Source organism: Anticarsia gemmatalis, chromosome 3, assembly GCF_050436995.1.
Source record: "Anticarsia gemmatalis isolate Benzon Research Colony breed Stoneville strain chromosome 3, ilAntGemm2 primary, whole genome shotgun sequence".
Lineage (NCBI taxonomy): Eukaryota > Metazoa > Arthropoda > Insecta > Lepidoptera > Erebidae > Anticarsia > Anticarsia gemmatalis.
The window spans coordinates 10,589,718-10,616,389 of NC_134747.1; the positions used below are offsets into that span (position 1 = coordinate 10,589,718).

Genomic DNA, 26,672 nt, shown 5'->3' on the forward strand with positions numbered 1-26,672 from the left:
GTCTGTCACTGTCAAACGTAAACAGCTCAAACAGCTGTTTGTTTTTTGTGTTTGTTGCCATAGAATCTATTTCCTTTGTCAATAAAATGAATGAAGAAATTGACGAATATGATATTTATCATCAAGATTTCACAACGGTCTCAGAATGGGAGGTGTTTATAGCACGCGTAGAAGAGATATTGAACGAGTGGAAGTTGTCTAAAACATCTTTAACTAAATCTGCTAAAGAGTACACAAAGAAATGGATAGGGAAAACAGAGGAAATAGTTTTCCAGGGTACTAAATTCACTTTATCGTATCATACACTAGAACCTGTCAAGAATGCTGAAAATGCTGAAAATTCTGAGGAATCTGAGGATAAATCTATCCTATCAGAATTGCATAGTGGCATTTGGAATTCTACTACAAATTTTATGGATGACGTCGATGGTAGTCCTTTCCCAGTGTCCAGCTGGTATGGATTAAAACGTTACATCATGTTATGCTCAAATATTCCTTTAGTCGATGGAAATCTTATAAAACTAGTAATGAGCACTGTAAATATAGCATTTGCTAATATAGATTGTGGTGTGCCTTTCTTTGTTAAGATTCGGGAACACTGGCAGCATACATACTTAGGATTCTATGAGGACAGTGAACATAAAGTGAATTTTGATACCATCCATTTAAAAAGAATATCAAACCAATGCTCACACTTGAGTGGCCTTGTAAGCTTATTTAAGTCAAAGATTGCATCACCGGTTGCATTAGATGCTGTTCTTGTATCTACTAAGTTCTCTTATGAGCTAAAAGATGTTGATGAATTTGTTTGGAAAAAGACTACACATTCTAATGAGTTTTTATCTATTGATGGCTTTGATGTGAAGAAGCTAATAGAGTTACCATTTGGTTCTGAAAAGAATCCAATTCACAGTGTATTACTCAATGCCATTTGGCCAAAGTTCCGTGAATGTGCTATAGTTGATTCTTCTAACTTCTCTGAAATAGATCCAATCATGGCTCCTACTTGGACAATTACTCTCAAGATGAGAGATAACTTTAACTGTCAATTATCTGAAACTATTAGTAAAATAATGGATTTATTAGATAATACTAATTTGCTTATGGATACTTTGGGGCTGAGCAAAAGCTTGGGGCTAGTCAATCCTCTGCATAAAATCACTGAAGCTCCAATAACAATATCTAAGTTGGTGAAAGCTGCAATAGGACATGGTAGGAATGTGACAGACTTCAAAGGGCCGATAGCTGATGATTTGTTGATGCCTTTATTGTATTATATATTTCCTGATGCTGTAGAAGATAACACATTTAACTATCCTGAACAGCTGGAAGTGGAATTCAAACAGGTAAACTTCTGACTACATTTGTCACTAGATGGCATTAGTAGTAGATGAAGGTAAAATATAAAAAAAATATTTTAATGTTTCAGGCTGATGGTGAACAGAAATTATGTAGTTATGTGAAGACAAGTCCTGAGGGTGGGCTGGTGTGGAGGCTATCGGTGACAGCGGCGCGGTTGTACGACGCTGGTGGTCTGCCCTACCTTGCACACTTGTGGTATGAGTTTGCTCAAGAACTCCAGTATAGATGGGAACACCGGGTTCTTGTCCCTGGGTGAGTTCACTTTCATTTAAATATCATCATCTTACCTGAATTTCGTACTAAATATTGATAAAATAGGTAACGCAAGGTGCATAAAATTAAAGAACAATGTTTTGTCAAATTTCAAATTATACTTTAATAATTATATTAATCAAAACATCAGAGTTATCTATGAAAATAATCATCAATTTAAAAATTTCGATTTTTATATAATAGATCATCAATTTACAAGTATTCAATAATATAACGAGTTTCAGTATGGCTAGGAAAAGAATGAAGTATTATAATTTACAAAGGTATATAAACCTTTATTTAAAATAGCACCAGACCCATAACCTTTGGTCAATCAAAAATTGTGTTTCATTAATATATTACCCATAGAAGTACAGAGCTACAAAGGTAGGTGTACTGTGTAGCTGTAGGGTTGCTAACAGTATCATGACAGTTATGCATTTCCTTTTCCCTTTATACATATTTCTTATTTCTACTTATTTAAATATATTAAACCTAGTGTCTAAATAATATGTACAACTTATAAAATGCTTAGCAATAAATATGCACCATACAATATAAATACGTAAGATACCTACACAATCAGTGGTAATATGAACACTTGGTGCTCAAAATGCGAATAATGTTCTCCTCTGTGGTTTATATTAAATATTTTTTATATCTGAAAATAGTGAACAAACACTGTGACTAGCTCTCACTAACCAATTCTTTTATTTTATTTTAAACCCACTACAGTATACTAATTACAGTAAAAAATATTGCATTTATAACAACTCTCATAACTTAATTAATTTTTGTGGTCTTTTGAGCATGTACACATGTCAGAAACACTATATAATTTATAAAAATATTGATATTTTATATTTATCATAGAATATACATTTCTATACAAGTCGTGGAACTTAGCTAGCTGTACATCATCGCAACGTTAAACAGTAGGTAACAATATTATTACACATTACTCTATTGGGCTGCGGACACGTTGTCCTGGACCTGAGAGCTTGCTGCAATGCGCATGCGCACGTCTGTTAGATTTCACATGAATATGTCGGCGAGAGTGGCGGTGCTTGCGTTGACCCTTTCGAGCTTCATGGTAGCACCAAGAGGTTGAGGCCCCGCCGGCATTTCGCGAAGGCGAGTAGCGCCCGCGAGGCGTCACATCTCCTCGCGCCGTTTCCCTTGCACGCTATAACGGCACTAGTCCACTCCGCGTCGTCGGGTTTCGTGCCATGTAGATGTCCATGTCATGGTCGGTCCAGTTGTCGGAAGTATCGCAGTATCCCATACCCAAAGAGCCAACGCTATATCGGCTGGCCGGTCGTGACCTCGACCGTGGCCTACGTCGAGATCCTGCTGTCCCGCCGGTCGCCCCGCCTGCGGCACCACTAAGTGACAATCGAGATGCACGCTCTGATGCTGCTCCCAAGGACTGGCGTGATTGTCGAAGATCTAAAATTAGAAACGCAATTTATAAAGTAATTAAGTAACAAACTGGTACGTGCCAACTACTAAATACTGATCCGGAATAGTAAAAGCGGAAAAGTGAAATGAAGTATTTCAAAGCGACAGTGTAACTTACCAACTCGAGATCCTAAAAGGCTACCGGGATATCCGGGCGCTCCGTATCGGCCAGAATGAGAATAGCTATGTTGAGATTGACCATCAGCGAGAGAGCGAGCTCTACCCGGACGACCCGGTAATGGGTCCGGAGGAATTGGTTCGGTATAGGAACGTGCACGCGGGATCGAACGTGCGCTATAAGCCGACACTTGATCCCACTCACGCTGCTTTCCAAAAGCGCCGATTGTAGCTAACGATGACAGCGGCCCGCTTGGGCTCGGGGTGCCGGTGAGTCCTCCGCAACAAGGATTAGGCATCTTCTCAGGGGCCTGAGTGTGTAGGCGGTGCACGGTGCGGGATCTGCGGCGTGACGCTGCGGCAAATACGAGGACAGCCACGACAATGGTGCCACAAATAGCGGCACTGGCCGCTATCGTGATTTTGTCCATATTTGAAGCGGCGGCTGAAACGGTCCGTACTTCACGACACTGAGAATACGGTACCGTCTCTGGACTGACGTGAACCTCCTCCAGGGAGATCACGCAGACCACGATGCATTCCTGCAAAACATAGGACAGTTATAAATACAATAAACATTTTTTGAATGCGATATATTTAAAAGTGGCAAAATTTTATACACACCTGAGACGGAACGTTTTTAATCTTAAATTCTCTTTCGCTGGCTTCCAAGGGTGGCCCTTGTTTGAAGCTTTTATCTCCAAAAAGTCGGTAAACGACGCGAAAACCAAGAATGTTTGCGACATCGGAGTCCCATTGAATGATTACAGAGTTGTCTTGCCTGTATGCATTCTTAACGATAACTTCGTTGGAGTCATCTACTTTTTTTTGCTGTGGAAAACTCATGACAAGAGGAGGGCGTTGATGTGGAGCGTGACGCCATGTCGGCGCGGCTGGTCGTACTGATGGAATGCGACTTGGTCGTGCAGTGCTGGTAGTGGTAGGCGGGAGGGAAGCGGCTTTTGTGCCAATTTCAATATTATTATCTATTTCTGGAGTGGTTGTTGTGCTAGTAGTTGTGCTAGTGCTGCTAGTTGAGGGCCTGTGTGTCGTGGTTGTAGATGTAGTTGTTACTACTTGGCCTAGTTTCCAATCATTAGAATCCTTAATTGTGGTTGAGTCTCTTTCTGTCGTTGTAACATCGTGTTCACAAACTAATTCATTTGGTTCAAAGCTATAGAATCCTCGCTCGCGGAAGTGAGCTGGATGGCCGCAAAATTGCGGATTCCTTTCACGTGATGTAACTTGTAATTCTCCATTGCGAATCCACTCAATTATCCAACGAAGGCGGCAGTCGCAATTTAGAAACCTGCCGCCTAGGCTGAGGCCTCTAAGAGTTTGATTAAGGTGAGAGAACGCTTCTTCCGGTACTGTCGGTAGTGGATTACCATCTAAAGCTAACAGTGTGATAGATGGATTGTTGATGAAAGCATCTCTAGGCAATTTGTTTAGTAAATTAAAACCTATATCTAAAACACGTAGGTCGCTCAAACTTCCTATTGCAGCGGTTGGGAACTCCGGCAAAAGGTTATTTAGGAGACTTAAGGAGCTGAGTGTAGTTTTTATACCAGCGAATGCATCTTCACTGAGATGGACTATGAGATTTCTTTCCAAATTTAAAGCAGTTAATGATTCAAGACCTTCGAATGTGTGTATGCCATCAGGTCCGGGTAGTTCTCTAATACTATTCTGTGATAAATCAAGGAATGCTAAACTCCTCAGACCTCGTATACACTCAGGAACTGTTTTCTGTTTCGTACCTTTCAAGTTTAGGTTTTTAAGTGAATTTTCTAAACCGGAAAGAGTTAAAGGTTCCAATGTAACGTTATTATCCGACACTTTCAATGTAGTAAGCTTACGTAGTGTAATGAATGAATGGTTATCAATATGTGTAATGCGATTTTTTGATATGTCTAGAAGTGAAAGGTTGACTAAAATTTTCAGTGCTTTTATAGGTACTTCAGTCAGCTCATTATCTTGCAAGTTTAAGTTTTTAAGGTATGGTCCTTGTCCTCTGAAAGCATCATCTTCTATTTTCTTTATGCCACATCCAGAAATTTGGAGATTGTGAATTTTTAGGTTTGTGAACATGTTATGTGTGAGGGCAGGAATACTTGAATTGTTGATATAAAGTAGATCGATTGCGACATTCCTCGCACTCATATTTAGTGCTGATAGTAAAGTCGGGAAGTCAACCTGTAGAAGAAAACAACAATTTATTGCAACACATAATATCAAATAAATGTGCGACTTACAATTTCTTTAAAGAGATATAAGTTATGTACCTGATCACATTGAACCGATAAATCACTGGCCAGATTGTGTGCACAGACACACGCTGCTTGCAATGCTGGCGCATCTTCCCAGGGACATTGTGCGCTCGTTGTGTGCAGAATGATTAAAAACAGCACTGATGACAAACAGGCTCGCGGACGTGACTGCTTTAATTTTCCCTGAAAACAAAAGAAGTAAACATGAATCTGATACAATAGAAAATGTATCTCGCCACCACTGATGTCAGATTTGTTTAAAATACGCAACAACTCGCTTAAAATTAAATAATTATAGTATAAGTATTTCGTACATTTGCACCGAAAATATCTCGATAAGACATTTTAATTTGTCAGTTAAAGCAGTCGGCATTTATGAAAATGACTGAAGTCGGATTTCGTTTATGAGATCAAAATAAATCTCGAGGAAAAAGTTTCGGTTATAATCCTCGTAACTTTTCATATTTTGAGTGAAACATTTCTTTTAATAAGTTTATTTAAGCTGGGGCGGGCGAGCGGTCTAATTATGTAATGAAGAGGCACGCTTTAAAGCTTTGAATATTAGAGTGTAGGTTAGATGGGCGGTAATCAAGCGGTGCATACACCGTTGAGGTGAAGTGCAGCGTGGCGGCCACGGACTAGCAGCCCGGAACATCTGGCTTTCCCCGCGCAAGTCTTGCTAATGCTCATGGCGTCAATACTGTAGCAGTGCAATGAAACACTACCTACTCTGTTACAGCGTGGAACTATGACATTGTTGACTAAGATAATTCCTCCACGCAGTAATCAATACAGAGCACCGTATGTCAAACATTTGATCTTGACAGCAAACGTTTGCGGATGTCCAGAAATAATCGATGGGCCAAACATTAGTGTCGGGTTTCAGATGGCTTTAATAAACATTCGTATTATATCGACTTTGCTCAAACTCTGTAGCTCGGGATTGAGAATACAAACCTAACAGTAACCTAACTAGTCTTACATAAGCTGCGTCTTAGAAATTATTATTAAAATGCGTTGTTGAATGTAAAGTTTAAGTAACGCCTGTATATGAAAATAAGTAACGTTCTAGGCATTCTAACGACATCGAATCTCATATTACATGAAAAATATACCTGTAAACATCTAGGCTACTTATTGTCGTACAAGTAATTCTCGTAACATGTAAAAGTGAAACTTTTTACATTGCATATAATACAGACGTGACCGCTAGCGAGCTTGCGAGCTTGTTTTGATGTAAGCTCGTACTACTAGCCTATTTACATAAATTCACCAGTCATCCGATTTCGCTGCTAACGGTACTAGTCGGCCGGCAAGCGCGCGTCGAAGGCGGGGACGACTCTGACTCAAGCGAGCCTCTCTGACTGTTCACTTTCTCATGGCCTTTGACTTCGCAAATATTCGTGAAGATTTGACACTATTTGCCTCCATATTTAGGTAGTTTTCAATCTTTATTCATACTTAATTATTTATATGTATTTACACAGTGAATTTTAAATAAGTACGAATTAATGGGCATGTTTTATTTTTATTGTACCTACTCAACTCGTTGGTTCGAGTCGTTATCAATGAACGACACTCGTTTAACAGTTATACTTCTTCGTTATTATTGCGTTATTGGTAACAAGTGAAGTGTTATGTGTAACGGTTAGCAGTAAGCACGACGCATTACGGAGGCGGCGCGGGCGCAGGTGCGGAAGTGCATCTTAAACACTACGCCGCTACTGCAGTTAGCTCAGTACGCATATAATTTCATTGCGCAAGTCACTGACCTAACCATTACCGCGTCACTGTACTGCTTGTTACACTTCTAAACTCATAATATCAGCAGCTTGCAGCAGAATTGCTTTTACAAGTTTACTAGTTGACAATATTTTAAATGCAATCATGTCTGACAAATCTGGCTAGCTAGGTTACTAATATTATAACATTCATGTTTAAGCCCTTAATGAATTTTTAATTAAAGCTGGTAGTGAATAATTCAGAATGATAGGATTGCGAAATATTCCTTTATTCACATGGTCTGTTAAAAATACTTTCATACATCCAGCGGCTAATATCCGCACGTCCGCACAAAATAAAAGTTTTCTGTTTGAAATTAATATAAACACAAAAAAGTTTGAGGATGACTGACCTGCCGAGTATTTTGTAAATTAGCTCCGAAGTTTGATAGCAGTCGGGAAAGTTTTCTACGTAAATTATTCAAAAGCTGCAAACGAGTATTTCTTCTCTTTGCAGCTTTCTACATTTACATTTCTGCCATATTGTTATGTGTTTGTGAAATAACTTATTGACAATATGTCATATTGGATATTCGCATGTTTGAAATAGAAGCTTGTCACAGTTTCTTCTCTAAATTGTTCACGAAAACATTATGTCGTTTTTTAAAAACAATTGGATATATCATTGTAAGGCTTCGTTTTATTATTCTTTCATACAATCTCAATTAAACTTTAAGCTACACACATTAAGTTCAAACAGTTAAAGAAAAAAAGATAAATTAAACAGGGTCCAAATGAATTAACCTAGTTCCTTTCCTTTCAGGAAAAAAAAGCGAGCTTTGTATACCTAAATAAAATTTAACCTGTCTGCGGCAATATGGGCAGAAAGCATAATAGGTCGAAATGTATAGTTACTTACAACATACATACTCAATATCTAGGGACCTTTCAGTGCCTCCCGCTGAGAACACAAATCTAACTTCGATATTACTAAAGTTACCAATGCTATCAGAAAATGTACCCAATTTAAAATAGCAAGTGAAGTTAAACATACTGAACTATGAACATGTTGTCTTGCATAAACCGTGCTGTATAATTAAACAAATCCAAAATAATACACCATTAGAACGTTTATCAGATGTTTTATAAGATAACCTTTAAAACAATTTAAGCAAATAAGGCTTTGACTAAATTTAGTTCAAAACTTTACGTTGATTAGGGTTGCCCCGTGATGCCTTCAATGTTAACTCTCAAAAAGTGTAAAGCTTAAATCAGTTTCATTCATCAGGCTCAGAAACACCTCATGTTGATACAAATGTAGAATGAAATAACTCAATGATGCAGAGGTTATCGTTTATTCATGCCGTGTCAGGTGGTGTCAGTTAATTAAGCTAAAATAATTCACCAGTTGTCGAGCACTCGGTTTGAGTGACAGATCGATTAAAGTTTCCCTAATTTCGTGAAATCAATGTCGCTGTCTCCTCGCCTCGGTTCTACTCGAAGGCATATTTTATACGAATTATTTAATTTAAGACTTACCTGTCACAGAGGAATATGACACCTAATTTAAGATTAAATCTCCTAGACTAGATTCAACGTCTGATTACAGTTTACTTGGCGGGTCAGCTTCGAATAAAATTTATTCAATTGTTAATTGCATGTTTTCGAGGTGAAAGTTGTTTCGGATGCGAGCTTTAGTGGTTTTTGAAAAAATATGGTAATTGGGCTTTAGATTTGTGCCAAATTGTTAATTATAAGAAAACGAGGGAAAGTAGGCCGATTGTAATTGATTGTATACAATTATTGTTAATTTAATATTTTGTAGCATTCCCAATGCGCTGGGATGTGTGTAAATCCTAGAGAAATACATTATTTGTAATACTATAACATTTATGTCAAGTTACGAGCTACGTTTTACAACGTAACGTATCAAAATATTGCTCCGAGAATGCTAAAAATACAGTGGCGATAATCGTGTTTAATGTCGCTTGGCTCGATAGATGGCGTTAAGATCGAGTTAGCTCGCGCTATGGTTTCGTTACCGCCGCGAGTATATATACTCGAGGACGTGCTAGCAAACTCGATCTTTCCAAAGGTTAACGGGGAGTGATGATCGGATGAAACATGCGTCTGCATGAAGTCCACCTGCCAATGTTACGCATTTGGTGGGCTAAATCCAACTGACCCCTAATTTTTGAAAGATCTATGCTGATATAAAATGGAATGTGTTATTATTTTATAAATGAAATTAAATGAATAGAATGAAAAAATAGTAGGTACTAGGTAATATTGTAACATCAGCAATGAAAATCATATCTTTCTGTAAGTTTGTACTCAGCAATTCGTACGTAATTTGTGACTCTATATTGAAAAAAGACAAATCATAACAAATGTAACATCTACGACTTAAGGTCAATGACTTATTAATTTTACATTCGCAATACTCATCATAGTTTCACATTTAATTTGAATAAAATATTGTAAAGATAATTGATAACGAAAATATGATTGAGCCACGTTATGACATATTATTATTTAGTAGAGTAAATAACGTTATCTTTACGTATGACGTCACAGAGTGGAGGGAATGTTTGTATTATTGTTAATATGTGCTACGTCACATGTGTAACGTGCAGTGCGTCACTTTTACGACATTAATTCTGAACACGTTCCGTATTACTAGTGCTGATACAGGCTCTATCTTACATTACGTACATTAAAATGTAGACTCGGTACACAACCTAGTCTACATTTTAAAGAAAATAATTATGTCAAAGTATATTTAAAATAGCAATTTAAAACCCAATTGCAAAAAAATATGTTGCGTTTTCCAATTTTCACGTCTTTTTCTTTATTTGTACGTGTTTTTGATGGAGATAGCGGTTTTTATTTCTCCCGCTAGGTGGCGCTGTCTTAATTAAACCTGTTTGTATATAATAAAATAAATAAAATAAAAAATAGTATATCATTGTTACATATTATTTCAAGTAATTATTTTTAACATTCGATTGTAATGAAATAATAAATATAAATATAACTTAGCACTACAAGTAATTTGTATTTTCTCTATCTTAAATGTCACATTACTTTTGGCCTCTGCGGTCATATGAAAATAACAACGATGTTAGTACTCCATATCAGCATAATAATAGCACTCAGAAAACAAAAAATATCTTAGAAGAAGCAAACTTTACTTCCTCCTTCAGCAGTGAAAACAACCACTGATGTAAATAGAGTGATCAGATTTAATAGAGCAATAAAACTTGCTATATAACTATTTACTACTATCAAAAAAAAAAAAAAACAAAGAAGGCAGGACGCATGCGTGGTATTTAAACAAAAAATATTTTTTTTTTCTGTTGCCACACTTTTGGGCAAAGGTGTCATAAATTCTTGTCAGCCTCTATTTTCAGCCTATTCTGTCCATTCTCTAGTTAGACCAGGTCCAAGTCGTCCCAGTCTTTATCTCAGCCTGGGCTTTTTACAGTGCATTTTCGACACTCACTTCTAGCTAATATATATTGCTTTCCTATGTTCAAGAAACTCACAATAGCTACCTTTGTATCTCTCAACTTTATGTTAAATCTTTCAGAAGGGAGATCTACAAGCGTCTCTCCCCAAATCTGTATTCAACGTCCCTAGTTTAAATTAAGTATCTCAGATAATGAGATAGCACCGTGCAATGCATAATTACGACCGTACTGTTTTTAGAACATTAAAAACATTCTGAATAATATTTCCTCATCTTTTTTATATTAGTTCGGCTTCCAGCGATAAATCACCTCGCTTCCGTTGTTTATGGAAAAACGATTATGTCAATAAATTGCGGAAAAATCCTGCGACTCGTGAAAAGTGCGCTAGTTTGTTGGCAAGCTATGATTAATATTCTGTCATATTTGGTAACGATTTCTAACAGCGTATTAATGTATTGTATGGCTACAGTTTGTGCAAGAGTATAAATTTCAATTAACTACTTGGTCTTTGTTGTGATCCGATTTGTTTAACAACAAAGGTATCAACGGCTCTCAATCTTATAGATAAAAAAAAAAACTAATCATTACATTGTAGTGAATCGCGATATTTAGTACTTATTTCATTTATCTGTCAATTACAGGTGTACAATTATGAATATAACGAAGCAAACATTTTATGAATTCTTAAACTGTATTCGAAAGTGACTTTAAACATAATGATAACGCAGTGTTTTAAATGTTTAATTAGTTGTTTAATAAGACTAACATTATTATGTATTAAATGTGAGAGAGAGTAAACATGAAACTTGTGCTTGTGTGTAAAGGTAAACTATTATCTGCTCCAAGTGGTGTTGGTATGTTAAGAAAGCGTGCCTGTGACTCGACGCGAGAGACTTAAACGTTCCACACAACGTGACGCCTCTGCACTTATCCTGCGCTTACACACAATTTAACCATCTCACTTAAACTGTATTACGTACTTAAATTGCACGAGCCATGTTTACTGGAGTCATTAAGCAACTTTATGAACTTTGTTAATGTTTATTGAGCCTGCAATTATGAGTGAATTATGTTCGCCCTAAGTAAATATACCTTTTAAATTTTTGATGTGACCTTTTTCTGGTCATTTTTAAGTTCTAAGCGAGATTGTAAAGCTCTTGCCAAATTTATCTTGAGTCGTTTCAAGATATACCGTCGCCATTAAAGTTTCACGGTTTTGCTAACGCGAATACGCGGCACGACTCGGCGCGAGGGCTCGCCGCCGTCTCCTCTCTTTCGTATATTTACTTCGTCTCGGTGTTTGGATCCCTTGCTAAAGTTTTAACTGGATCTAAACTTGTAACAGTTACGGGAATGATTGATCTAATTGGATCTGTATACACAAATTCAAACAAAATTGTACTTTGACGACACGAGTCATTGAGATATAGATATTCAATAAGTCCATAAGGGTATTTTTTATACGTATAAGAAAAGAACTTTGAATTCAGAATAATAACGTTAGCGTTAAAAAGCACCGTCCAGAATAAGCGTTACCTTAAATTTGAATAGCAATAGATAAGATTGATTCTATTACAAACTTCGGTCGTAAGTAGACGTTGTGATTTATGTTCAAGGCGGATAAAGAGGCTAAAGTGGATTTAAGTGTTGCAAAGTATTTTGATGTCAAATGTTTTGTTAAAAGAGGTTAAAAGGCACCAGCTGCAGCGCGAAAGTTGGTGATTCAACTGCTGACTCGACTCTCATAAGTTATAGTTATTTTACAACTTCTCTCTCTATTGGATCATTTTGTATTCTGTTTATGACTTTCTTCTGTATGTATTGCAAATATTAAAATTCTATGAGATTCGGAAATGTTCACAAAATAAAAGTGATACTGAGATCTTGATAACTGTAATAAATAGATGGTAATCAATAAATTAACAGTGTATTACAGTTGTATAAATTGCGTTTTTTAGCTTAATATGCTAAAACGTATATAGTTTTTGGTTTTTCTGTGTCACACCGGTAGCTATTTATGTGTCCCATCCTGTAAAGCTTAACGAGATTGCGCCGTTGCGCGTTGGTGTGATCAAACCGGCTTGTTATGTCGGTCGGGGAGCCCGCCGACCACTTCACCTGTATGTAGGCAGAACACTATGTGCTCTACTTACCCATTGCCACTTGCCTGATCGGTGCCACATTTGCATTTTATCGTAAAAAAGTGTTAATTTTTCATATCAACAGACCCGTTACATTCTTGTTAATTATTACATACCTACATCTTCAATTACATTTATCTGCTCTATATCTAAACTCCAATTCAAGTACATGTTATAGTATCAAAGCGTAGGAGGCGTAGAAAAGCGCCTGGGATTGTTTGTATTTTCATTTTAAATATCCGATTTTGTGATTGCGAAGCCGATAATACATATAGGCAAACCTGTGTAAACAGATACGGCAAACGAGAACGACGTATAGCTAATACTCGAACGGGCACAGTTGGAAAATAACAGTCGCCGTGTTTACTTAGGACTCGATAACACTGCTGCCCTGTGGTTGCAGGCTTTATACCAATATCCTACGTAACTAGGCGATTGCGTGCACATATATTTTGTACAAACTAAGATTTCATGCAAGAGTGTAAAGCGCAACATCGTTCAGGTATTATTAAACCGTGTTGATTATTATTTTATATCCGAGTAATTGATTAAAATTAGCACGCGTAACGTTAGCGGAACTTCGTAACACTTCTCTTTTTTCATTTTTTGTAAGTTGGATTTTCAAGTTATGCTGACTCGCATAATAAAGCTATAATAACATTTCGAAGGATTCTTCGAACCTCCATAATATTTTTATTTTAAATATTGAGATAGGTTGTCGAAAAATGAACTACCTAACTCTTTTCCAATATTGTGAAAATGAATACCGTTAACCTTTTGTTTTCATTCAACTGTCCTCGCTTTGTTTTCCTAACGAGAAATTTCATGCTTCAACGATTTCCATACGAAATGCGTCGGTAGACTTTTAGAATTCATAGTTTACCTGCAACTTTGCTGCCACGAATAATGAAGATATAATTCCCTAAAGAAACAAAACAAGGAAACTATTTGTTGTGCTTTAGAAAAAAGGAAAAGGTAGTGTCGTCGTACCGTACCCGTTTTCTGTAGGAATGCTAGTGAATTTGTCACAGACCACCGCCATCTAAATTACAAACCGTATAACCTAGAAAAATCTGCTTTGCACATTTTCACAGTTAGGTAAACTTAAGATTATAAACTGTATTTTGGTATTTGGAAACCAAATTCTTTTAAAACGCAACAAATTATTTGTAAATATAAATAATTATGATAAGGTACATAGAGATCCGGATGTTATCCTTCTGCTTTAAGATTTTACTTCTTAAAGAAATTGAAATAAACTGAAAAACTATTCACTGTTATCATAAGCTTAACAGCGGAGGTAATAGTTAGAATATACAACTGCACAAGCTACCAATGTTATTAAAGATCGAGCTTCGTAACATGTTTAATGTTGTTCTGCATATTCTGCATACGTAACATACATACATATATGGGCCTTTGACCGTTACTAGTAGTTATGGCTAAGATATGTATCATTAATGACGCTGATGTTAGCTATTTGTCGCGAATCAGTCCCGTTTGCCGTTAGATGCCGACTCATGCGCATTGCCGCTCGTTTAGCACCCGCGCTATACCGCTAATTCTTACACAAATGGAAATATTTGACGAAGACAGTCGAATATACGAAATAATTTGTTATTTTAGGATTATATGTGATAGTTACATAACTATAAGAACCCTTTGCCAATTAATAAAGGTAGAGTTAGAGATATTACAATATAAGTAAAAAAGATATAACGTAGAGCTACTGATAAATAATATTTAATTGCTATTCATACGTTCTAAATTATAAATGCATTCAAGATTTGCCTCTTAATGTAACTAAAATTATTTATTCGTTTTAGGTCAATAATTTACACTTCTGTTTATAAAGTTATAATTAATGGATCCACCACTAGGTTGTCAACGGTACTAGGTAGAGCTCATGAGTTATAATTAAATCGTTACCAGTCTAATAAAAGAACTCTATATCTGACAAGCTTTAGACTGGACAATACTAAATCCTATTATCGGTTAGACTTTATCCTATAGTGTAGCGATATTGGTAGCACGGCAACGAATAGAACCAAAATGATGGCTAGACGCTACCGAGCTTGCTTAATAGATTAAAGTTTCAGACAGAGAGCTTTAAAGTAATCCTTTCGACTCTTTTATCAGTTACAATTTTCCACAATTTGAAGTTTACTTGTCTACGTGTATAGAATCAAAAACTGATATTCACGGCGGCAAACGTAGCATTAACCTTTACAGTGGTTTGTTGCTTTTGTGATTCCCATCCAATTATATGTTGCGTTCGTTTAATTAAGCGTATCACGGTCACTCTACGAAAGAAATGTTGGTTTATGTCTAACAGTAAATGTGGGTAGAAAGCGCAACTCACACTCCCTACGATTAGACGTGATGCGTAGCGAAATGACGGTGGTCAACCGATTAAACAACCACAATCCATTTGGACAAGTAAAAGCGTATTTTAAGAAAAATTGGAAAATGAAAATATTCTTTGGAATATAGTGAAACATAAAAGTGAAAACGTTTAAATGATGAGTTCGTCTCGCCTGCGCACATGGTATATCCACTAAGTATCAGTAGTTATGGTTGTCTTTGTTATTGTGAAGGGAAGCATGCGTCTGTAGCCGCTTTGATCACGGCGTGTTCTTAATTGCACCGCTCTTCGTTGCGGCAGGTATCTTCGTGAATAACTTACCATCTGCGCAGAGACTTTGTAATAGAAAATAACCGGCTGTTGTTAATGGGTGCGATCCTAGAGAGCTCGTGGATAATGGCGGAGCGTAATGCCGTTTTGGCGGGAAGCGACGCGTGGGTTTGTCTTGCGGACGTTCTTTACCCGCTGGGTGCGCTTAAGTAACTTCCTCAGATTTATGTTCAGTAATTTGTGAAAAAATAACGTAACTTTAGTAATATGTCGATAATATCAGTTACAGTGTTCCGACGTTATACGTACGTAATATCTTATCCTTTTCCTGCTGCTGTATTACAATTTTGATGATTAATTTCAGTTGTTTATTGGTTTTTGTTTCGCTTAGCAGTGTTGTGTAAGATAGTTTTCAGGTTTATGCAAATTGTAAATTTATATCAGTTTTCCAAAAGTTATGCTTAACTAACATTACTCATATCAAAAAAAAAATGTAGAGACACCGAAAACACTTCAGCAGGACCAAAACGGGGAAAACCATGATGACAAAACTAGACTATAACAAAACGAATGAATAAATGTGTTGGATCCCATGACTTACATTGGGTATATTGGGTGTAAGTGAATAACTGTATGAAATCAATAACAATCATTAGGGAAGCTCGCCTGCTTACAAACATTGGTCATGAGATACGTGACGAGCTGTACGTAGATTAGCATATTCATTGGACGGGTTTTCCGACCTATTTGTTGATCTGAATTTTATACAAGTGAAATCCAAGTGTTACAAATGTTCCATGTATTGGGTATAAAAACACTGCGACGCAGTGAGGCGTGAACGATCGGATGTGAAGATTCGTAGTCAGAGAGTGGTTGCTGAGTGCCGGCACTGGCCGCTCGCTAGTAACGCACAGGAGCAGGTGGTGAGTGTGGCGAGTGGCCGCGATGCTGAGCGACGCGAAACCGACTCTTATTGCTTGAACAAATTTACGATAAGTAAGATATATTACGCTGCGCTCGGGTGCACCCCGCACTGCGCTTATTACTATTATGCGTTATTCCTAATGATTATCCATTTTGGTATCATGATGATAAAGCATCTCGCATAACTGTTCAACAAAACTATTAATCGTGTTAAATTTATGAACTCTTTTGTATTTTTTGAAATCATGGCGTAGTAACGTCGTTACGGTGATCCGTATATAATAAATCATGTGTTAGTAAGTTGCAACCGTTCGATTTATCTTCGGTACGTAACTGATGGCATGTTAGCTGGGCCGATGTCCTACAATCACGCTAGATCGACCGGCTTTAATGCCCGTCGATAGTAGCTAATCCATCTTCACGGGCCTCAGCGAGGACGGCAACCGTGACTTAGATGAATATTGCACCTGCGTGCGGGTCGCTGAACCTCGTCACTGGCTTCACAAAACAAAAAACACATGATGGACTATCGACGCCTAGAAACGTTTAACTAAAAAAAATTGTCGCACGCCACGTCACACACCAACAAACAGTTAATGATGTTTAGCAGTTACAGGCTCGTCGCATTTTTTGGTGAAACGATCGCTGTTACCTCTACTTTGTACGTTTACTAGTAATTTCACTATATCCCTCTATTCAGCTTACTGATAATAATATATCTGCTACTGCTGAATATGTATCTGCCCCCTTGATAGGTACCAATTCAATTTTGCACTGTGCTAAACCACTTCTAATTCAGCATAAAACTGGTGGTTTTTAATTTTCTTTTCGTAATTATGTTTTTAGAAGTCCACGAAGGAATGAAACCTTTGTTTTTACTTTTCTCTGTAAGCAGTAGCAATTACATTTATTTATCGTGTTGCTAGAAGTGATTTAAAACCGACAAAAAACTGTTGACACTTGCCCATTTCCTAGAGAGTGTATGACAGCCGGAAACAAATCGGTTTCATTATTCATTAGTAAACGTAATTAACCTTAAAAAGTCGTGTAGGTTGTTTTATGCGTAGTTTTTACTCTATTCACATACTTTCTTAAAGCTATAATCATTAGTTGGATTATCCCTTCATTGGCAATTGATAGACTGATTATTTTAGGAAGACAACACACAAACACTATCTGTTTAATATTATGATCGCCATATTTTATACCCATAGACAATCAATCATGAAGAGATAGGTCGCGTAAATTCCTTTGCACGCGGAGTGAGTATAAATCTCTCAATGTATAGAGGAGCGTATCGTTTAACCTCATCGGTATGTAGCCCGGGATCATAATGTCACGGCTTGAATCCTACAGTTGCAGAAATGCAGATGTGATTCATGCACGAACGTTGCAGCCGAATTATGTTGCAATTGACAAATCGTTATCCTCTCGAGCGCCCCACGTCAAAATTCAAATATACCGTTAAGCGTCCAGGCCAAAAATGGCGCGCGAAATTGAATTGTCGGTTGGCGTTTAATCGCCGATTCCGTCATATTTTGATACTAACACCCTAGTCATACCTTATATATTTGAAATCTACATAAAATTTGCTATATATTAAAAAAATAAACCACAAATAATATTTGATAGTGGTGGTACAATAGTCGGTTTAATCTGAATATTTTGTGTTTTAGGCATGTGTTTGAAGAAAGTCTAAAAAATATTTTTAGGCATAAAAAATAATATGACGGAAGGTCTTATCGTGTAGTAAATGAATAATGACATTAAAATCCAACTGTAAAATATACTCAAATCTTTAAAATTAGTTAAAAAAAGTATTTACAATATTGGTCATAAAGGAACATGTCGTTGGGTCAGATGTTGTTTAAGGTGCTCTCTGGCCTATATCAACCACTTATTCAAGTGTGTGCATTAGATCGTCGTCTCGTTTCATCAGCTTCAATGTCAAATATGTTTGAAAGGGATAAACATAGTTTTAGCATTTAATTTCTACGTTTTTTTAATGTAAGATCGTTTTGCCGTACCACGGTGGCGGGACGCTTGACGGGGGTAGCACATTCAACCGTGACACGGTGGCCGGGCGCTTGAGAGGTTATTATTAACTTACGTGGAGGTGATTAAAGGTGTAATAACTGTAGTTTTGACTAGTTTGCGGTAGATTGAGAACCGAATGAAACATTAAAATAAAAAATCATTTACCCATTAAATAAAAAATAAACAACGATGTAATTTACGAAAAAAAGTCATTTACCGTTATAACAGTAATAAAGGAACGATAAAAAGTGTCTGATTTCTCATTCATATTATTGGAATGGGAATTATAGAAAGTTAAAATGGTCGATGTAACAGAAAGCGGTTCGCAAAACTCCCATATTCTAATAGCAAACATCGAAACCAGTTAGATATAATAATATTCAAATCGTAAAATTATATTTTATTTGTGACAACGAATCGAAGAAAGTTGCTCATCTACATTACAACAGTGTGATGAAAACTTCTACGTAGGTAATACAACACACAAATAACTGAACAAAAATCGTTGTTGAAATGTACATTATGATGTAACGCGCACAATACATTATTCGGTGATGATCTTATCAAGACACTTAGTTTTGATAAAACATTTCATTCACTCTTATAATCTTATTACACATTGATATTGATATTTCATCGCTGTGCTATTCTTATTATCAATATTCACTTTTAGGTCGTCAGCTTATCATAAAATACGAGGAGATTGACTTAATTTCATTTGACTTCTAATATCTGTTTATGAACTCAACTTGCAAAATATTTTATAAGATATAAAAGTTGTAAAATGGTATAAAAATGTTTACTTCCTCCTCGCTGATATTGTTATTAAGTGATTAAATGAAATGAGATGGAAACGAGGAGCGCGGTAATTGAGTTGGCAACCAAAACCTTGTTCAGCACTTAAAACCCGCGGCTTAACTTAAAAGTTCATAACTCTGATAGTGATCTTGTTTTATAATATGAGTTCACATAAATAATGACAAAGTAAATATTTTTAATAAAGTTACGTGGCCAAATTTATTAAGATTATTCTATGTCTTAAGTATGTTATATTTAGAAATTTTGCAACCATTTTTATAACAGTAATTGTCATTGTTATGAATGCATCGTTTCCGAGTGAGAATCAAAGCAATCTGTTTGTTTACTATGAGTAATAAACAAATTTAATGAACGTCATTTAACTAGACCGAGTTAATAAATCCGTCATGTTATTATATTGCGTGGGTTTGATCTGATATGTTTAAACAATAGTGTTTAGGAAATTATCAAACAAGTAGCGACAAGTTGTTGACGAATAGCTAGTTAACATGCAATATTGTATGAATGACACTACAATAAGAAGGTACAAGTCCGTACAATGAGTCCCACGGGCGTCGGGCATGCGTCGACAACAGCGACAACTGCGGCACAGTTACCTCGTCTATTGTCTCAGGTCACTGTAGGGTTTTTGTCCACTTCTTCATCTTGAGTGAAAACTACCGTAAAAACTAAATCCGTGTTTAGATAGTGTTTACATTCATTCTTGTCGTCTGTGTTCGTTTAGTATTGAATGTTTTTCATTTGCAATATCTACTTCCGTATGTAGGTATAAGTACCATAACCATAATATGTGCAAAAAGTCAGCGCTCAAGTTGACCGGAATTGAGACTCATGAAAGTTTTATTATTGTATCCTTGAATTTCATGTAATATTTTCGGGTAAGCGGAAGATTGAATGCGGGCACTCAATTTTGCGAGTAAAGCCCATCTCTGCGGCGGTAGAGGAGCGCATATATTACGAGGGAAAGGCGTGGACCATGAAATGGACATCGTCCATCGTTCTCCTGGGGCTCTCCGTCTAGCTCGATGCCTATAAATAAAGGCTTTTAAACTTTGTGGATATTTTAGGCACATTTAAGGCACGCGAGACGTAAAATTATTTAACGAAGTAAATTGTAAATATTCAAAAGTTAAGTAATTAATAAATTCATCGGCGGGTTTTATGTAGTCTCGCCGAATCGTAAAAGGCAATTAAATCGTGCTCCCGGAGCGCAATGCGAGCAACGTACTCGTGAATTAATTGGCTACTGAATTTCACGGGTAACACCTCCGCCGGTGGAAACTGCGCAAACTGCCGGCAACAGGGAACATACCTACAATAACCTGTACGTAAATTTACTGACCGGAATCTATTCATACACAACTGTGTGTTTGTTAACAATTTCGCAATTTGCCTTGCTTCTGTACCAGTACACGAAGTTTGAGGAACAAGTCATTAATTAAGCTATTTACTTTTTAGGACTATTATTTAGATTTTTTTTTTTCACAAATACTTAAATATTAACCATATATAAAGGCAAAATAAAGGCATTTAATAACTTATTTTGCAGGTAAACTAAGTTCTAAGAGAGTGACACTAGATCTGTTTACCTGCAAAGTAAATACAAATATGTGCAGAATGTCATAGATATTCACTTGAGACATAATAAACACGATTCCTAATGCCGATGTACTATGAAACAAACATGACTCGTAATTGAAAAAGAAAACGGCATGTACGCTTTTCCACCTTCTTCGTAGTCGTGTATTGATAAGGTTGTATGTATTGTAGAGTAGCACGGGGATGTGACAGGGAGGCGGCGGGTGGGCGACAATAAGCCGAATGCGTAGGTATTTATATTTATCTCTATTCCAGATCATGGGAGTACTTTTTGCTCCATTTTCCCTTTTATTCAATTCGTTGCTCGTATTCTTAGGTTCATTATCAAATATTTTAGCCAGCGTTTCTTATCCGCGTAGGTTTTCACGTTCAAACAAAGAATGTTTATTATTTATCTTAAAACACTAGTGTGCAACGCCATAACATCTGACCATTATTAGAAGCTATGTGACTATCGTTGCGTTAAGATTAATCAATATTAAGTAATCGTACATTAGGCACATAATTTTCGAGACAATTGACTGATTGAAATTGAACTGAATATGCATGCAAATCATTTCTGTTATAATATCATCGCAGAAATAAGAGCTTAATTGTCTTTTGTGGTAAGAGGCTCGTTGCGTTCAAATTTCCATATAATCAGCGGCTCAAGGTGTTTTATTTGATTTCTCTCCAAAGAAAAACAGCTCGGTTAGATAGGTAAAAGTAAACAGGGTGGCTATTAACGAAGTCGAAAGTCCGGAACTGACTTAGATGGAGCGGCTCAATGCTCAGCGCCGGAGCGAGCCACCCCTGTCGCCGCGGGGTGATCGTCCCACCGTCGCCGCCTCTACAAATACACTATTAAGCCGGCACATAAGAAAACTTTGTCAAGTAAACAAACCACCAGAGTAAACTATTAAAGAAACTAACTGACTGCTACCAAATCATTCTTATCGAAATCGCATTTACAAAATGTTTTAATTCTTGAGAGCTCTGCTCCGACCGTTCGCAGAGCCGAGTTTCAAAATTATCAAAACCTATCTATTGGAGAAAGTGCGCGTTTGACATAGTCACACGTGAGTCGCTGTGTCATGATGCGTCTCGCGAGATTCATTATGATGACACACATACTTGGAAGCTATGCATTTAAAATGCCATTTACATCTCATTGAAAATCGATTTTCCCTTAAATATGGAGGTTCATAAATAATTTTGTCATAAATATACCGTAGATTCGTTTGGAGCAGTGCCCTACAATACCGTTACTTGCATGTGAATTCTCGTACGTCTCTGTTGCTGTATTTATTTTACTACACGTTTATGTCATGATTTCTAGACTTAGAAGTTAGAATTGAAAATACTTATTTAATGTTTACTTTCCATAGTAATTAAGCAGAGTATTAGTAATTAGTAATACTTAAAAGTCGTGCATGTAGTAAGTACCTCTTGTTCGTGCTGTACGATGCCGTATCTGCGTTTACGACTCTTAATAAGTGGGTCAATGTACGCGATGAGACAGTTTTCTACGATGCTTTGCAGACTGACTATCATCGTAGAAAATATTTTTTTTTTAAATGGGTACTTACCATTTTAGAAAAAATATCGGCCAATTAATCCTTTTAAACTGGTCACTTTATTTGAACACTGGCACTTTGTCGTTATTTCGTATTTAAATTTGATGGTTATCACGGAAGACTTGTCATTATTGGATCACAACAATTAGAACTTGGCCACTTTCAGTCTCAGGAACCGGTATAAGTCACAGATATACCGCAGTTACCGCAGTAGGTCCATGTCTGCGCGATGGTTGCGCTCGCGGCTGTCGTCGGCGTCGGACTGTTGGCCGGCACCGGAGCCCCCACCACAGCTTCCTGACCTACACCTAGTTGCTGGTGGCGCACCGGCTCCGGTAAACAAACGGTTCACCGACCGATTACACGACGAGTGTCTTGAAGATGCGGCTGTACTGGCGCTTGTCTTCTGCACGCCGCAACACGACTGCAGCCACACATTTGTAATTCAATGTGATAACGGTACTGAGAGCGTTCGCGCGTTTAGTTCTGTTCCCGTTGATTCTGGGTCGTGGCACACTCGTTGAGGCTATAGCATTCAGAGTCCGATGGATGGCCGCAGGTGGGCCATGCGACGTGTTCTTAATAAAACCATAGATCGCGCCCTTACATTTGCACGGATCTAGAAACAAGCGCATGAAAGTAGAATATTTTTTATTGGGGGCTAAAGCAAACAGTCTGTAATTTGTATGACTCAATGCCTTTCTTTTCGAGAAAATAAAATTGTCTATTTAAAATGTTGTTTAAAGTGAAAGTTAAACATGTTAGCTTGTTGTCTACGTGACAGTCGTTGTCTTATTAATGTAAAAAAGTACTTATTTATGCTATTCGTGCATATCATTATGCAGATTGGTTAGTCTGCATGATAACTAAGCAATTATATTAAAGCTTCGATATCATTATCTATACGTGTAGCTAGCCATTTTATCTTTTATTATCTTAACTTATTTTATTCGTTAATGTTTTGCTATGTATCACTTGTAACAAATCCAAGGATAGCAAAGTTAATTGCGACGGGGGCTAACTCTTATAAAAGTAGGATGGGAGCGTAGGATGAGACGCGGATGATATTGACTTTCCGACTGTAGGCCTGTACCCCCACGTCGTTTTCACACATTCCTTCTGTAAATACTTATTGCACCTTTAGTTTTCCTTGTTTTATAGTTCCGGGATCGATGTTATTTTCAGTAATTTATACGACTGGCAGGCTTTATTGCGAAGAACTTTAGTTAATTTTTAATAATGATTTTTAAGATATTAACGCAAATATCGTCAGCAATTAATTATTCTTGAGAGTGCGTAATAGACGATAGTTAACCTTACTTACCGGAAGAAGACAAGGAATTAAATAAAAGTAAGTATATTTATTGCTAGAAATCGAAATGAATCATTTTTCGAAATTGGATAGGGACTTAAAATACATAAATTCGGGTGAATAAAATATTAATATATAAAGTTTGTTATACTTTTCTGGACCGGATATTTTTTATATTGTCGAATAATTCGCCATAGTCATATGTTTTACGAGTCATTGTAACTTCACTCATTTTTCTCTTAATGGATGTAGCAACTGAAAACCTACTTATTGCGGTTTTGTGGTACTTTGTATTGGTCATAAAAAGGCTCTTATGAGAAATCCTTATTAGTAGCACGTAATCGTTCGCCTTTGACCTTATTGTTATCGTTAATAGCAATCGGTATATGAACTTTGGCCGATATTATTTGTATGACATATCAATTTGGTAGCCTAGCGATTTTGTTGACGTCAATGTAAAAGCATTGGCTACCTAGTTCATTACTGAGTACAATAAATCCGTGGAAAGCAATCAGTTTGTATATGACGTTAAAACTAATTAGGGAACGGTTTATAGTACAGCGACACGTGTATAGGATTATTGTGATAAATGTATTGGCATCTTTGTTATAACTTTAAAGGAATTGTAGTACATAACAAAATTTGATGATAGACTATAACAGCTTAAAACATCTCGTTATGAAAACAATGGACAACAAACTCCAGAAACGAAGAAGAACTGTATAAAAACTTCGATTGTCTATGCAATTATTATATAAATATTATGTAAGCATAGTTCCGCTTCAATGGGCAGTCAGCCATAGTAAACTATTATCGTATAAACAATACAATTAATTGTCACTATAATACTGGACGATAATAGTATGTTTATTTTTTCTGACGTAATGTCGATATTGTCCATTTCATTAATGGTGAATACATTGTTTACCCAATTATCTATTGTTAACAGAATAGCAGAAGGGACGCCAAACGCCCGAACATGCTTGCTGCATCAAAAGTTGCAACTTCTCAATTGTTGTATAAAACGAGCTCTGGAGGGTAGCGGCAGCCTGGCGGGTAATTCTTCTGAAGATGAGTTTTTTGACTGTTCCGAGGGAGAAACTGAAGAACAATTACCGTGGGATCGGCCAGCCGGACGACTCAGTCGGTTTGGTGACGCTAACATGAAAAACGGAGCGCCTCTCTACGTTCCTCGTACACAGGTATGTATTTGGAAAAATTATAGGATCAATAATTTTTCAATAAACAAAGGCAAGGTCTATAATCTCCTCATATTTCGCAAAATATTATCCAATGAACCTACTATGAGAGAGCTTAAATTCCAGACTGCTATCGAGAACATCAAAAATGCTAAAGACTAGTTTGGGTAATATCAATAACTGTGAATGATGTGTATTTAGGTTATATCGTAGAAAGTTATCAACAACCGGTGGATATAACTGTTGATTAATGGAATATATTAGAATTTTATTACTACGGTTTATGTGAATGAGATATGTAGGTATATTTAGTCGTTTGCATAATTTCTATCTTGTATTTAGGACCCGGCGCCGAAGACTGAGGATCAACTGGAAGAGGATGCAGAGTTGATGGTGCGCCTCGGTGATGACGCTAAAGCGTCCGAACTTCGTGCAAGAATGATGAGCGCTTCGCTTCTTTCTGATATGGAGGCGTTCAAAGCTGCTAATCCTGGGGCGGAGCTGTGCGACTTTGTCCGCTGGTACTCACCGCGGGACTGGAAGCCAGACGATGGTGGTTCGTTGGGTGATCGAATGCTTCTTCCCGGTAATCCTTGGGTCGAAGCATGGGAAGTAGCGCGGCCAGTTCCTGCGTCGAGACAGAGAAGGTTGTTTGATGAGACTCGAGAGGCAGAGCAAGTATTACATTTTCTACGATCGAGGTCGGTCAGCGCCGTCGCTGAGCTTTTGTTGCCGGCTATCCTTCGTGCAGGAGCCGCAAAGGCGCACGAAGAGGGTGCAACTTGCACAACATCCACCGTGGGAGGGGTCGATACGCGACGGACTTTCGAAATAGCAGCGCGCGAGCTTTACGAGACGGAAAGGGAAGTGTGCAGGTCGCTCTGCGTTCGCACCGTGCTCGGACCTAGTCCGGAAGGGAAGCCTCTGGATGTGGCCGGAAGGAGCAGGCTATTAAATATTGCCGGAGGAGTGCTGCCGGCCCCGGCGCGGCGCGAGTTCACGCTGCGTGTGCGGGACGCGGTGGCGCCGCAGGTGATGCGCGCCGCGCTCTCCGCCGACATGACGCTCGTGGGCGCCTTCACGGAGCGCATCGTGTGCTTGTAGCAGTGCCTGCGAGTGGCGCGGAGGTCGCGCCGTCCCGACCGACCTGCACCTAATGCTTTACCTGCAACTGTGTACAATAAAACCTCATGAACAAATTATGTGTTGACGGTATGTATGTAAGTAAATAAATTGTTGAATTAGTCTGTAGGTAAAATAATTTATGGCATGTTCAGATCTAAATACTCAAGCATGTCAATTTAAGATCTTATGGGTCAGCATCACGGCTTATGGATCAGTATCGGATAACCTATCCGATAGATTAAGTGACAGCCGATGTATAAGAGCAAACTGTCAAAATTCCACATGATAAACTAACCGATGCGTGGAGGTAAAACCGGCGCATCGCCTTGTGCTGATAGACTATCCGATAAGTATATCTATTATGACAGCAAATTTACAAAAAATCTTGTCATAATTCTCCTTTTGACGTTACCGATGCTTATCCAAAGGTAGTGAGGCGGGCCGATTAATTGTTATAACAAACATAAATATTGTTATCCTTTATCTACATTCTGTCTTTGCATTTTCTTAACAAAGTTACTTTATACACTTATAAATAAATTACATTTATTATCTGAATGATTATGTTGTTAGTTTATATAATATTTTATATGGGTTCATGAAATACAGGCGCTTCTAAACTAGATGGATTTCTTTCAACCTTCACTTGACTTTCCCTCACTCCTTGAA

The 26,672-nt window shown here is 37.4% G+C and overlaps 2 protein-coding genes across 3 annotated transcripts; one reads left to right on the forward strand and one right to left on the reverse strand.

Annotated features, from left to right (window-relative positions):
- Positions 1–16: 16 nt before the first annotated feature.
- Rab3GAP1 (RAB3 GTPase activating protein subunit 1) lies at positions 17–26,628 on the forward strand. The gene is made up of 4 exons (XM_076136506.1): positions 17–1,346; positions 1,430–1,614; positions 24,629–24,881; positions 25,221–26,628. The coding sequence occupies exons 1-4, from the start codon at positions 87–89 to the stop codon at positions 25,980–25,982; spliced, it is 2,460 nt and encodes an 819-aa protein (XP_075992621.1). The 5' UTR covers positions 17–86; the 3' UTR covers positions 25,983–26,628.
- haf (leucine-rich repeat and fibronectin type-III domain-containing protein hattifattener) lies at positions 1,695–22,803 on the reverse strand. 2 transcript variants are annotated; one of them, XM_076136505.1, is made up of 5 exons: positions 22,380–22,803; positions 5,478–5,645; positions 3,817–5,388; positions 3,398–3,734; positions 1,695–3,063 (listed from the first exon to the last, which is right to left on the reverse strand). In XM_076136505.1, the coding sequence occupies exons 1-5, from the start codon at positions 22,380–22,382 to the stop codon at positions 2,801–2,803; spliced, it is 2,343 nt and encodes a 780-aa protein (XP_075992620.1). In that variant the 5' UTR covers positions 22,383–22,803; the 3' UTR covers positions 1,695–2,800. The 2 variants fall into 2 exon arrangements, with proteins under 2 accessions (XP_075992620.1, XP_075992619.1); XM_076136504.1 differs by having other exon boundaries at positions 3,194–3,734; positions 22,380–22,799.
- Positions 26,629–26,672: the final 44 nt, after the last annotated feature.